Below are 13,715 nucleotides of genomic sequence, written 5' to 3'. Positions count from 1 at the left end.
AGCAGGAATGCCCCTGAAATGGAGCCTCTGCGAAAGGGCCACTTTCCCAACATTAGGTAATGGGATGGCCTCTTGGCCCAAGTTTCTGGCTTTACTGCAGACTTTCTGTAATACCTAGTGCAATTTCTGTATTATTTCTGTAATATCGAGCGCAAGATGCTCGGCTCTTTCTCAGTTCAACGTTTTTATAATGAGAGCAATACTTCCCAACTCATAATCTTCGAAGAGCCTGAACTAGTCAACAATGATTGACAATCCAGCTATTGCATTGGAAGCAGTACTTGAAAAGTCCAAATAAATAGCCTGAAAATGCCTCTCTTTTGCAATGCTGTGTTGTTTCTTGGCTTCTACTGTAGATAGCATGGTTACCTCAATGGAAGGTCTGGGTTCTGACAGCGTCTTCAGTTTGCATGAAGACAGCCACTATCGGATAAGCAGGAGCCTGCTCAAACCAGCAGAAGGGAGCACAGTACCCCTGACGAGAGTGAAGTGTTTGGTCTCCATGACAACCCCACATGATATCAGGCTTCACGGATCATCAGTTACACCGGCATTCATTGAGTTTGACACATCTCTTGAAGGGTTTGGGTAAGGTCCTACAGTGCTTTCAAATAACGTGGTGCACAGTGCAATGTTTTCTTACTTTCTTCTTTCAAAGAAATACTTATGGTTTTTCATGGACTTTGCAAACCAGAAACAAATGAATTCTTTAAAGAAAAGAAAGCAATACTTCAAGCCACATAAATTTCCACTCTGTCATTCATTAATGCCTTGAAACCAAATGCTTGCTTGCTGTGTGTGAAAGTGGAAGTAGGTATGTACCTAAACAATGATAGTACCCTCTCAGTTCCGGATTTCACATGGCTTTTAAAACAAAGGAACGCCAACATACCCTTGCAAAAACTCATTACTTGCTAGGATTTATGTGTAACATTTGAATGGCCCAAATGCTCTGAAACCCACTTAAAATTGCTGAAGAACTTGGAAATGCAGAAGTGGGCAAATCAGAAACACAAGTAAAGCAGAGAAGGCAGCTATGTTGAGTCCAAGTAACTGGAAAAAACTGATTACTAACTGGAGGTGTAGCCTCAATATAATACTTACCCATTTTTTTCTTTTAGCACCCAGTATCACCTTCACTTTTTTCTCTCCCTAATTAAACAGCTGATGAGTGAGGCCCTTTATGAGGATCATGTAATGTGATTTAAGTTGACTGTTCAGAAGATGAAAACATGACATCATTCTCAGCATCTGTCTGAGAATGTGGCTTCCACTGAGGAAGTGGCTTGTCTTTTTGGTTATAAAATGGAATAGAAAAACCTCAAAACACTCATTTTGTTCTGTGTTAAGGGGTAAATATCTCAAAATTGCTATAAAAATTCAGACCAATAATATAATGAACTATTCCTTAACTGCGTGTGGACTGGTCCATAGGCAGAGGCTTGCAAATAGGCTGAAAGCCAGTATCTCAGAGAGGGCAGTGAACATTTTTGAGGAGGAGGAGGAGAAAGTATATAATAAGAACTGTAATCAAAAGGAAGATAGTAGTGATCAGAACCATGGACTGCTGTTGCTTTCAAGATAGGTGGTCAAGTTAACTCTTTAATAGCTTATGTGAGAACAAAATAACTGTCAGGCAATTCAGCTACAGTATACTATCCAGCTCAAGTGTAAATGTCAAAAAAATGATGATTCTTAAGCAAGTGGAAGAGCTGTCATTTTGTCTCCAGCAGGACACTCTACACAAACTGGAAGCTGAACTCCTCTGGGGGTTCAGTCCACCTCGGGTAGGCTGGTCACTGAAACTGTCTGGGCTCTTAAAATCTTTTAGTACCAACGGGAGGTACTCCTTATATCGGTTTCCATTGTGTCGACAACATTGGTGTCTCTTGTAAGGACCAAATGTAGCTAATTTGGTGAAATATGACATTACTGTGAGAGTGTACATACTTAAAATTAAGAACACCATAGTATGCAATTATCAGATCCTTTGAATATTTAGCTAATCCAGCCTCTTTGAGAGTCCAGAACATCTCAAAGGCTGCACTGAGTTATGGTTGCCCATCAGGGAGCATCTTATGCTATGGAGCCACATGGACATAAGTTTCGGCTCCTTTGCACCAAAGACATATGCTGCCAAAGCTGTTTGCACTAGAGGTAATTTAGCCTCACAAGGAGAAATCTTGAGAATTCATTTCTACTTTTCATGAATTCATACAGTCAAGGAGAGTGATGGTGTGCTTATGGTGTATTTTTTCTAGGCTATGTTTTGTTTGTATTGAACTCCAGTTATACTGACTTGCATAAACTCTAGTGTGTTACTGGTCTTCTGTTTAATAGCTGCCTGTTCTTGCCAAGTTTGGCTCCCCATAATGCACCTACAAATAATGCTGTTACCACAGGACTTATTGATGGTGCGGTTGTCAGTGGAATTGGAACTGGTAAGTACTTGACTATGACTGTTAGCAGTGTTTTGTATCTGGTGTTTAGTTCTCTTTTACATTTCTTTGTTAGCCATGAAGTGATAGTGTGGTATCGGACATTGTACACTCATAATTGAGAACTTCCTGTGTCTTTTTTTGTGTATGTGTTCCTGTTGCTTTTTGCCCCCAAGTCAGTGAAAAGCAATATAAAATACAAATGTGTGATTTCTTTAAAAGACAAGGCTGTCAGCAGAAGGTTAAACTGTAATCAAGAGAAGCATATGAATAATGAACCTGGATACCTTAAGAACAAGTTGAGGTAGTAGTGTGAAGAGCATAGGAAATGTGGAATGAATTGTAATACTGTATTTGTGGCTTTGTTCTGCTGAATTCTTGACTGAATTTATTACAGGTGTAGTTACACACATCGTCACAAAATTCCCATCTAAATTGTTTGCTATCCCTTATACTTGTTCACTGTAGTCTGTTCATTGACCATGATCATTTAGTTAAAAAAGGTGTTAAGTCTAAAAACTAACTTGAAGGTTTACTGCAATAAGATGAAATTAGTATTACACAGTACTCAAAGTCTGTGAGCTCTTTGTTGTTCTGCGGGAGCATGCCAGGAGGTGAAATGGAGTCAAGTGTGTGTGATGGAGAGATCTCCAACAAAGACTTCTTCAAGGAGTCACACTTATGGAAGAATCATCTCATCATGATATTAGCAGTTTCTGAGGGCCTGGTCCATTTCTACTTTTGTTGTCTAGGGAAGTGAAGCTGGGCTGTTCTGAACAAGCACAGCTTCAGAGTTTGGTTTTAGAATAGGAGAGAATAGTGTGCAATTCTTCCTTTACTTTGTTTTGAAAGAAACACCTCTGAGCTAGCTTTATGTGGCTTCTCCAAGCTTGAGTCAGAAATGAAAGGAGTAACATTGAAGTCCATGAAGGAAAAATTTGAGAAAGCACAGCTGGTATCAACTGAGATGATATGAAAAAAGGAACAGGAACAAGTAGTTACCCGAAGTACTAGCTGCTTCAGCTATATAATGGGCTTTCATTTTCGTTTTTAGGTGAAAGATTTTTCCCACCGCCATCTGGTTTAAGCTACTCAACTTGGTTTTGTATTGAACATTTTAGTACACCTCCTAATAACCATCCTGTGAGACTTCTTACTGTGGTGCGGCGTGCAAACTCCTCGGAGCAGCATTATGTATGCCTTGCCATTGTTCTCTCAGCAAAAGACCGGTCACTGATTGTTTCAACTAAAGAAGAATTGCTTCAAAACTATGGTAAGAGTTGTGTCGTGTCATCAGCTAATCCTGACAATATTATGGGGATGCAACAGCAAATTTATTTTGAACCTAGTATCTAAAGAATTGTGTGTGATGAAACTTCAGTTGCAGCTTTACCAGCTCCTAATGTGTTTTGATGGTGGAAAAATGCAAAATGTAAACATTCATGTAGAAATTAAGGAGTTTTTATAATGTCCAAAAAAGATTCGATATCTGCATATATAGAAAAATTTTTGCCAAACCGCTAATTATTATAGATTTGAAGGAGAGGTTATATCACTGGTTTTGGAAGGTTTTTGCCTTTTATTTGTCTTGTCTTGTTCATTTTAGACATCATCTCTTGAGGTGCACATGTTAACTGTCTTTGCTTCCAAGAAGTTTGGAAATAGTAAACTAACAGGTTGTGAAGGCTTTTTCACTCTGGATAGTCCCAACACTAGAGGACTATTTGAAGGCGATCAGTCAGTCATTTCATGTTTTAATGCTCTGATCAGTTTTCAGAAAGAGTTTGTAGCTTCATTCAGAATCTGTGATCAAAGGTGGAATTGCAGGCAGTGCAGTGAAGATCTAAGTGAAGCTGGTGAGGCCAGTGAATTTGCTAGAGAGCTGTTGGTGTGGTCAGGGGCTTCAGGCTTAGCCATCTCCTGTCTCCTGCCTTGTTCTCCATCAGAGCCTCCAAAAATGATGAGTTTTGACAGGCCATTTATGCACTGTGGCTGTGGAAGAGCTGAGAGGAGCAGGGCAGCCTCCTGCATATCTTTCAGGCTTAGCTCTTTACCAGACCAACATGCTGGGTTACAAGTGGTTATTAAAAATCTGTTCCTGCTTCTTTCTTTCCCTTTGAGTAGCAGGCATTAATAAAGAATTTATACAACTGTTGTTACTAACAAAAAAAACCCAAACCTACCACAACAACCAAAAACCCCAACACTAACAGCAAAGGAGACTGTTACAGAATGTTCCTTAATTTCATGGTAAGTGGACATTTGCATCTGCAGTCGATTCTCTTAGTAGAAGTGAGGTTCAGAACGTAAAACTTGAGAGCTGAAGAACTGTAGTATAAGGAAGGATATAAACCTCTTAAATTACAAAGATATTGACAGTGTTTTCTTTCTCAGAAGACCAAATTCTTCTAAGAGAGAATTAAGTAGGTTTATCTTCATATTAATTGCGTTAGCCTGCACTGGAGCTAGAGATGGTATGTTTTTAGTTTGTAAGCCTCTATTATCTAACTCTTTAAAGAGATTGGATTTGAAGAGGCTTTGTCAGAAAAGATCTGAAGGTCTCTGACTACAAAGACTGTTTTTTAATTGAATGGGATACTTTGCTTTACTGGGTTGCCAACCTGTTGTGACTAAGTCATAGTTGGTGGTGTACCATCAAGTGCTGAGCAGGTAAGTACCTGAAGAACTGAGATGGCAGGCCCACCAACGCGGGGACTGGAAGTGCTGATGGTGTGTGGTAAGAATAAGTGGAGTGGTTTAAGGATCATTCTTGTGAATGAGAATTGTGCTCAAAGGTATTTGGCTGAGAAAAAGAGATTATTTTTGTATCTGAAAGTTAGTTTCAAGTAGTCTGCTTTTATCTTTTTTTTTCTTGTGCCATTTCTAAAGAAATGAGTGTTCTCCCTGTGCAGGCGGCTGTTGAGGTAAGAGGATTAGTGGTTTCTTTTCCTTCAATACGAAAGAATGAAGAGAGATCTGAAAAGCTCCTGTTGAAGTGTTCCCTGGTAGAGAGTTTTCAAGCTTTGTCTTTGGGGGGGGGGGCACAGGCTTTCAAGTAGAGTGTGGGTCATTCTGCTTTGCGATGGAGAAGCTAATGTACCTGCAAACTGATCATGCCCTCTGGTGTGAAGTCAAAGGATGCCTTTTAGAGAAATTAAAAAATTGTGTGCTAAGATCTAAGGTGTATTTCAACATTCATGAGAAGAGAATTCAGCACCCATTAGTGAAGAAAGACTGGGAAATGCTTGAAGAATATAGGTGGGTGACTTGGGGATGGGTGATCAGCAGCTTGCGGTTGGTTTGCAGCCCCTATGGAGACATGGGGAATGGGTTCTCCTGGCTGTGTGTCTGGACGGTAGGCATTGGTGTCCAACTCTACTCTTTGTTGGTGCAAGGGTGGCCGGTGGGGCCACGGGTGCAGCTCAACTCGCTGCACAGCGGCTGGGGCTGGTGTCGGATCAGCAGCCTGACGACCCAGGCTTCACTGCTGATACAGTGAAGGGAAGGCAAGGGCAACTCGCTGTGCTTACAGTACTGAAATGGAACGGACAAGATGTTGTGAAGTCTTTGTTTTGACCTGGGCAGAAATGTCTCAGCCCTGAGATGCCCCTTCTGTTAGCAGCACTTCAGAAAATTAATTTTCCATAGAACTGTAAAAAGGAAAGAAGAGATGCCGACTGTGGTGAGGCTTGAGTTATGAGTACCCCTGGTCTGTGCTCGATGTATGTCTTGCTAGCCAGACATCATATTTGCAGCTTTTATTAAGGAAAAAACATCTCAGGCTTTCAACCTCACCTGTAACTTCTCTTATGCGTTGTAATTTAGCATGATTCTGACACAGATGCTTTGAAAGGCAATCCTTTACTTGTATCTTCTTTTGTCTATGACCTAATTGTTTAAGCAAGATAGTGACAAGCCTATACTGGGTATCTGTGGCCAGGTGCTGGGGGAGGCACAGGGAGGCTTCTGTGGGAAGAAGCCAGGACTGTCCTGTGCCAGACATGGCGGGGTCTGGACAGCTCTGCAGCAGAGCCCCTGCAGGACACAGCTGAGCTCAGCAGCCAGGCTGGTGGCGCCTCTGAGAAAACACATTAGAGACAGCGAAATGCTGCATGGAGTGAGGTGTAAGGGGGAAAAAAAGTGTAAGAAAGTGCCCTGTGGACATGAAGGTGAGAGCAGAAAGAGGGAAAGGGGCCTTCCAGGCATCGGAGCAGAGATCCCCTCTGGCCCCTGGAGAAGACCATACCGGAGCAGGTAGTGGGGCCTGTGGAAGAAACCATGGTGGAGCAGGGAAAAGTGTGAGGAGAAGGTCCAGGAAGTATGGTTATCTTCTTCTCCATAGTATGAGAAAGGTGAAAAATAGCTCTGTAGGTTTGGAGAGGCATCTATTTTTTCTTGCTGACTACTGCTGTAAAAACCTTTTTAGAGAAACAACAACAAAAAAGTTTTTCTGTGACCTGCATAGTGGCATGAGAAAGTTAGTGAAACTTGAGCAAACCAGCCATTCCAGCTAAAATTTCAAAGCTGGAGGGTAGAAGGGAAGAAGTAAAATACAGTTGTTAGAAGTCTGAAAGTATCCCGAGAATTTTCTTAGAGAAGAATTAAGGCAAAGGAAGAACAGACCCATTGTTGATACTACCAAAACTATACTGGTTTGTTAATGTGCAAGTATCTAATGACGTTCAGCCTGTCAAATTGTGACAATTTGATCTGAATACTTTCTCAAAAATTCTGATTCCATTATTTCAGTTCTTGTATTTGGAAGTCTAAAGTCATATCTTGTTAATCATATGACTTCATTCATATCTTGTTAATTGTATTTTTTTGTCACATCGTCAACTACATGTTTTCTAAAATTTTGGCATTAATGTATTGCTTTATTGTTTCACATAAAGTCTAATGACATAAGCTTAAAACAGGCAAATAACATTTCTACTGGTGCCCACTAACTGCTACTTTCCCTTTAGTTGATGACTTCAGTGAGGAATCGTCATTTTATGAAATTCTTCCTTGTTGTGCCCGTTTTCGCTGTGGTGACCTCATTGTGGAAGGCCAGTGGCATCACCTAGTTCTGGTCATGAGTAAAGGCATGCTAAAGAACAGCACAGCTGCGCTCTACCTTGATGGACAACTTCTTAACACAGTTAAGGTAAAATCTTTAAATCCTCATTTTTTACTGGTATGAGTGATTCTCTCTCTGTGCATATATATGTGTCTAAAAAAAAAAAACCAAACCAAAAAAAAACCAAAAAACAAACCCACAACCCACACACAAGAAGAAAAACAAAAGAAAACAACCCAAACAAACAAAACCCCAAAACCAATCTCCCCTTCCCCCTAAAAATCAAAAACCAAACCTAAAATGAGGACCTTGCAAAAAGGGGTCTTTGCTCACTACACAGCTCAGATCCAGCCCTAGTCCTGTTAAGAGGAAGAGATAATGAATACTTTCTCGGGCATGACCGATAGTAACTCTAAAGTGAAGTGGACATGTTGCATTGAATGTATGGCAAGTGGGGTTAAGACTACGCTGCTGACTAGATTAATAAAAAGGATGATAAAAAGCTGAAGGTGACTAATCCCAGGACCACGTAGCAGATCTAACTTTGAATAACAGGGAGATTACAGAGTAAACAGCTTTGCCAATTTAGCCATGTTTTTCCTTTCCCAACCCTCTTGCCACCCCAGAAATAGTATCTCCTCAGTGATAGCCACTGAGATGTCCAGCATTGTGATTGTAGATGAAACACATTTAGTTGTAAAGGTCAATATTTTCTTGTTAGGTGGAAGAAACGAGGAGACTGAAAGCATAGAGCACTGAAGAGCACTGTAAACCTGTTCACTGAGCACAAAGTATTCCTGACCTGTAACTGATAACCAAAGAGCATTTGGCACCTGGCAGGCATGGGTCTTCAAGGGAGTAAGCTAAGCCTTGTGTGGGGTGCAAATTAGCTAGCATTAATGCGCTGCTATAGGTAAAAATATTTTAACTTTCAAAGTTTACCTTTTGGTATTCCGTTTGCAGAAAGCAGACTATAGTAACTTTACTCGTTACGCTAATAGCTATAATACATGAGTATGTATCTGGCCATATGTGACTACATTCAATAGCTGGTAACAGAATTTTTACAAGGTGGATAGAAAATGCCTGTGAGATTGTTACTGCCATGATATATAGACCAGTATCTTTTCTGCATATTTGTTTTATTGTCATCTGAAAATCTTATCAAATTGAGTTCATCACGTTCGAAACAGTGTAATTACCAAAGACATGTGTTCATTGGCTGAAGAAGGAGAAATAGCACAAGGTTATGAGATCATCTTATTGCTTTTGCAAAAAATAATAATGACAGTTATAAAGCACCATGTGCTTAGAAGCAAGATACTCCCTTGTTCTTTAGCAGTTTTAAGCACAGAACTCGCATGTTCTCATCCTGTGTTTCCATACACACCTTCATCTTTTGAAAGTCACTTAACTTCTGATCTTTGCATTTACCTTCTAGTTAATGTTCTTCACTGACTTTTGCTGTATGGTATCAGAATACCATGCATTACATATCAACCATTTGCTATGTCCCCTGGTTTGCAAATAGCTTTCCTGAATTTCTGATTGGTCTACTTTCTTTTCACGGTACCCATGCTCTCTCAATAACATTACCATGTTTTTCTCCCTTACAGCTTCACTATATTCATAGTAGCCCTAGTGGGTCTGGTTCTGCCAATCCACCTGTGGTCAGCACTGTTTATGCCTACATTGGCACACCACCCGCACAGCGCCAGCTCTCTTCATTAGCATGGCGTTTGGGCCCTACACATTTCCTGGAGGAAGTTTTGCCCGCCCCAGGTGTTAGCACCATTTATGAGCTGGGACCAAATTACGTCGGAAGCTTTCAAGCGGTATACGTACCGTGTAAGTACAACTCAAATGGCAGCTAGTAACTTGGCCTGGGTGTAGTGGAATCTTTTGTGTGCATATTGGCAGAAGAGGTGAGGAAGGAGAGTATGTGGTAGCAGAGCAGAAAACCCAGCTGTACATGGGAAGAAGATTAGTAGCTGCTATTGAAGAGGATGATAGAAATCCAAATTACTGTTTTAGCATACTTCTGGTAGTTCTTGTACTGAGATACAATAGAAATGCTTGTATTCCTCACTTCGATTTTAAACCAGTTAGAAGTGCTTGAAGCTGTCATTATTCATACTGTATATTATATTTTTCTGCAGAAAGTGAAATTGGAAAGGCATTTTAACTTGCCAGTTTCTAGTGATAGAACTCATTTGCAAATCTGCAGTGTGATCTGTACTTTAAACACAGCTGTTGAAATGTCATTGTTTATAGGGCCTAAATAGGTCAACTGAGAAAAAAAATCAGAGAGGGAGGGACTGTGGTGAAGCAGATAGTCTTTAGGCATTCGTTGTGAACAAATACAGGCAATTCTGTTAGATTATTTTTTTTTTAAGTGATCTTGTTTGGAATTGAGGGGAGTGCAACACAAAAAAGATGTGAATAACCTTGTTAGACATGTGTGTCTGTAACCCTGTCTTTAACTATTCAGACAATAGATTCTCCATTAGTTCTGGTAAGATGAACTGTCACTAGCAAGATTTTCCTGTTCAGTAGAGCTCCCTCTCTTTCTGTGCAGTTAGAGTATCTCTTCACTAACATCAGTATTACGTCAGAAGATGCTTATTGCCTTACCTGGCTATCACAGTACTTTTCAGTGACATAAATAAAAATGGGGAATATACTAAGTCATCTTGTCCTTGCATTGTCATTCCCCATAAGGACCATAATGCTCTCTGGCTCTTCTGGAGAGAAACTGTCAGAAGGAGGTAGTGAGTGATGGGAGTGGTAGGGAAAACAAAAGTATGTACAGGAAGTGCACAGAGCCCTACTTTTCATGGTGAGAGCTTTCCCTAGAGTGGTGACAGCCCCCCCACCCCCCAATGTAGATGATGTTCAGGCTGTGAAAGAACAAAGTATAACGAAAAAGAAGGTAGCCTTCCTCACCCATATTGAGTGACAAAACTTTAGAGAATTGAATTTTGTCATCTACATATCTGTGTCACGTACTTGGTTTTTTGACAGCTAGACAAACCTGACGAGCAACTCTGGATTTAGGTATCTGCTAGTCAATTATAATTTCTCCTGGAAGGTATTTTGACTAGTGCTGTGCAAGTTTTAAGTATTGAATTAGCCAATGCAAATTCCTGAATGTGAATTTTTTCATTCACTTCCGAGAACTAAAGATCTTTCTGACTTTACGCTAAGGCTATGTTCACCAGGAAGCCCACATTAACTTAAAAGAATTATTTATTTCTTAACATACTGACTTTTCCCAGTGTGACGGTGTATTTCTCCCATATAATCTTTGCTCAGTTTGTTGTATTTCAGGAGTGGTCTGCACCAGAACAAAGGGCATGTTTCTGTTTGGGGCTAAGCTTCTGTTCATGTCATGTGCGCTGTGCCAAACCCTAAGGAGTTTGATAGGGGGTGCAGTGTGAAGCTCTGTATCTTACTCTTTTATCTTGGCCTCTTTTTCAAAAAATGCTTGTGTTTCCTTAGTGTAAGGAAATGATTATTTGTGGCAATCCTGGAGAAGGAAAGAGCCCTTGCAGTCTTCCGCTGTTTTTCTTTACAGGGAAGTTGTGTCTGACTTGCCATTTGCCCATGCAATGCTTCTTTTGGAAGTTTTGTCCCTGTTTTCAGTGAGTAATATTGCCATCTTCTGAGAGTTTGTCCTGTGTCTAAACAAAATTAAAAACCTGATACTCTTACGTCTTGGAAAGACCCCTCAGAGAGCAGTTGCTAGTTCAGGAGAAGGAATTCCTATGTATGTGCACTGAAATGAAGGAATGTTCTCGGGGCATCCGTGTGAGCAGAGGATCCAATGAAAATTTCATTTATGGGGAAACCAAGACTTCTGAAACTTTCTCAAGTGAGACTTGACAGAGACTTGACCCTGGTTCAAAAAATTAGGTAGACACCTGGCTTATCATTTGTTCCAGTGTTAGGTGAGGAGCTTTCATGCCTTTTTAATTCTGTTAATGTGTTTCACTGGAGTTGCAGACACCTTTTGACCTGGAATGAAGATACAGAAGTGAATCTCTATGTTGAGCTTTCAGGTGCTGAGTTTTGCACGCTTCCTCTGAGCATTGTAGACAGCTGTCAATCATAGTGTTTGCAGTGCCTCGCAAGTAGCATCCACTTGCGAAGCAGTGGATACAAAATATTAGATACAGTTATTTATTCTCTTCAATGCCTGGGCCTTTTGGTCTTTATTCAGTCTTGCAGCTCTTGTACCATTCTCTAAGGCAGTTTTCCTAGCAAACCGTTGTAAAAAGCCTGTTGTCACAGGCAAAGATGCAGTTATACCAAATCCTTCTCTGGTTTTTGATTACTTTGTTTTTCTTCAGGAGGGAAGGGGACAGCCCTTAGGCTCTATGCAAAGTGACTACAGGAGTAATGTTGCCTTCCAAAAATTCAGATGAGGAAGCACCCCATTTTCTATTGCTTGGCCAAGCCACAGGGGGCCAGTTGCCATTATGGGTTAATATCGTAGACCTTCTTGAAAGGAAATGTTTGCTGTGCGTTTCTTATCTTAAATAGCAGATTTATTCCATGACTCATATGCTATCAAGCTACTCTTCGGTACAGAGAGCAAGTATGCCAAGACAATATCAGATTTCAGCTATTTGTAAAATCTTTCTACTATACCTATTCTACAATATAATTTGCTTAAGATTTTACACTTAAAAGTGAAAAACAATGGTATTACTGAAATGAACTTTTATTTTGCTTTTAAGGCAAAGATTCAAAGTCTGAAGGAATCAACCCATCTCCGGTATCTTTGGTACCAGAAGAGAAGGTCTCTTTTGGTCTCTATGCCCTGTCAGTTTCTTCATTTACAGTGGCAAAAATAAGGAAAGTTTACAACAAGTTGGATAGTAAAGCTATTGCCAAACAGGTATGTTGGGAATTGAGTTGGTTAATGTGTACTACTTGTTTGTTCCTTTCTTTTAACTTCTTTCAATGAAATTTGCTCAATGCAACCAGGAAAATAATGTACCTGTCAGAAGAGTTGCCCATAATCACTTTCATTTAAAAAAAAAAAAAAAAAATTGAGGGAGATTATACTCCTAGGTCTTATTCGTGTTCTTGAAATTACTAGTAACTATGTATCTTAGCACCTTCTGGAGGTATTTTGGCTTTTTAGGTGGTGATTGTAATCCTGTTGCAAAACAGTTAAGATTATATCGTTGAACAATATTTCTACTGTTGCAGATGAACAAAGCTGATACCTTAGTCCTCTGACTATGATTCAGATTTGGACAACAGAATATCAGTTTACATTTTCTTCAAAGTACATTAAAAGTCAGTGAATTATTTCTACAAAGGACCGTCTATGAAGACAGCCTGAGAGAGTTGGGGTTGTTCAGCCTGAAGAAGAGAAGGCTCTGGGGAGACCTTATTTCAGCCTTTCAATACATACAGGGGGCTTATAAGAGCAACGGAGAGAGACTTTTTACCTGCATGTGTAGTGACAGGACAAGAGGCAAGGGTTTCAAACTGAAAGAACGTGGATTTAGATTGGGCATAAGGACAAAACTTTTTACAATGAGGGCGGTGAGAGGTTGGAAGAGGTTGCCCAGAGAAGCTGTGAATGCCCCATCCCTGGAAATATTCAAGGTCAGGCTGGATGGCACTTGGAGCAACCTGATTTAGTGGAAGATGTCCCAGCCCACATGAGGGGGATTGCACTAGATAATCTTTATAGATACCTTTCAATCCAAACCATTCTATGATTTGGTGGAATTATTTTTAAAGTTAGATTAATCTTCTTTAAACTTTGGAGATTTCTCTTTACTTTAAAGAACGCTTTAATGACTCTAGCATAGTTCTATTTTGTTACATGTTACTCAGTCTTTATCATAGGAGGAAAATACACAAGCTATGTTCAGACTTACACAAAAAAAACCTCTTCCCCTTTGTTTTTTTTCTTGTTTTGTTCAGCTGGCGATTTCTTCTCATGAAAATGCCACACCTGTGAAGCTGCTACATAACTCAGCAGGGCATTTGAATGGACCAGCACGCTCCATTGGTGCAGCTTTGATAGGGTATTTGGGTGAGTTAAGTACTTGAGGATTAAATCAATTTTAAACATGATCAATTACTTGTCAGTAAGAACTAAGGTCTAGAAGATAAATCATGCGATTGATGAATGTTAATGGTATATTGTTAAATTTATTTAGCATTTTTATGTTTTATGAACATACTAT

At 40.0% G+C, this 13,715-nt stretch overlaps 1 protein-coding gene across 1 annotated transcript in view; it reads left to right on the top strand.

The window, feature by feature from the left end:
• The window catches only part of WDFY3 (WD repeat and FYVE domain containing 3), a 122,647-nt gene that overhangs the window by 51,041 nt on the left and 57,891 nt on the right, over positions 1-13,715 (top strand). The window contains exons 16-22 of the mRNA XM_010295132.1: positions 361-588; positions 2,341-2,441; positions 3,493-3,711; positions 7,406-7,587; positions 9,117-9,348; positions 12,243-12,403; positions 13,450-13,561. Coding sequence (XP_010293434.1) covers positions 361-588; positions 2,341-2,441; positions 3,493-3,711; positions 7,406-7,587; positions 9,117-9,348; positions 12,243-12,403; positions 13,450-13,561 — 1,235 coding nt within the window. The remainder of the gene's footprint in view (positions 1-360; positions 589-2,340; positions 2,442-3,492; positions 3,712-7,405; positions 7,588-9,116; positions 9,349-12,242; positions 12,404-13,449; positions 13,562-13,715) is intronic.

Source organism: Phaethon lepturus, unplaced genomic scaffold (assembly GCF_000687285.1).
Source record: "Phaethon lepturus isolate BGI_N335 unplaced genomic scaffold, ASM68728v1 scaffold349, whole genome shotgun sequence".
NCBI lineage: Eukaryota > Metazoa > Chordata > Aves > Phaethontiformes > Phaethontidae > Phaethon > Phaethon lepturus.
The sequence above is the reverse complement of the archived record's forward strand: the minus strand, read 5'-3'. Positions and strand labels throughout refer to the sequence as shown.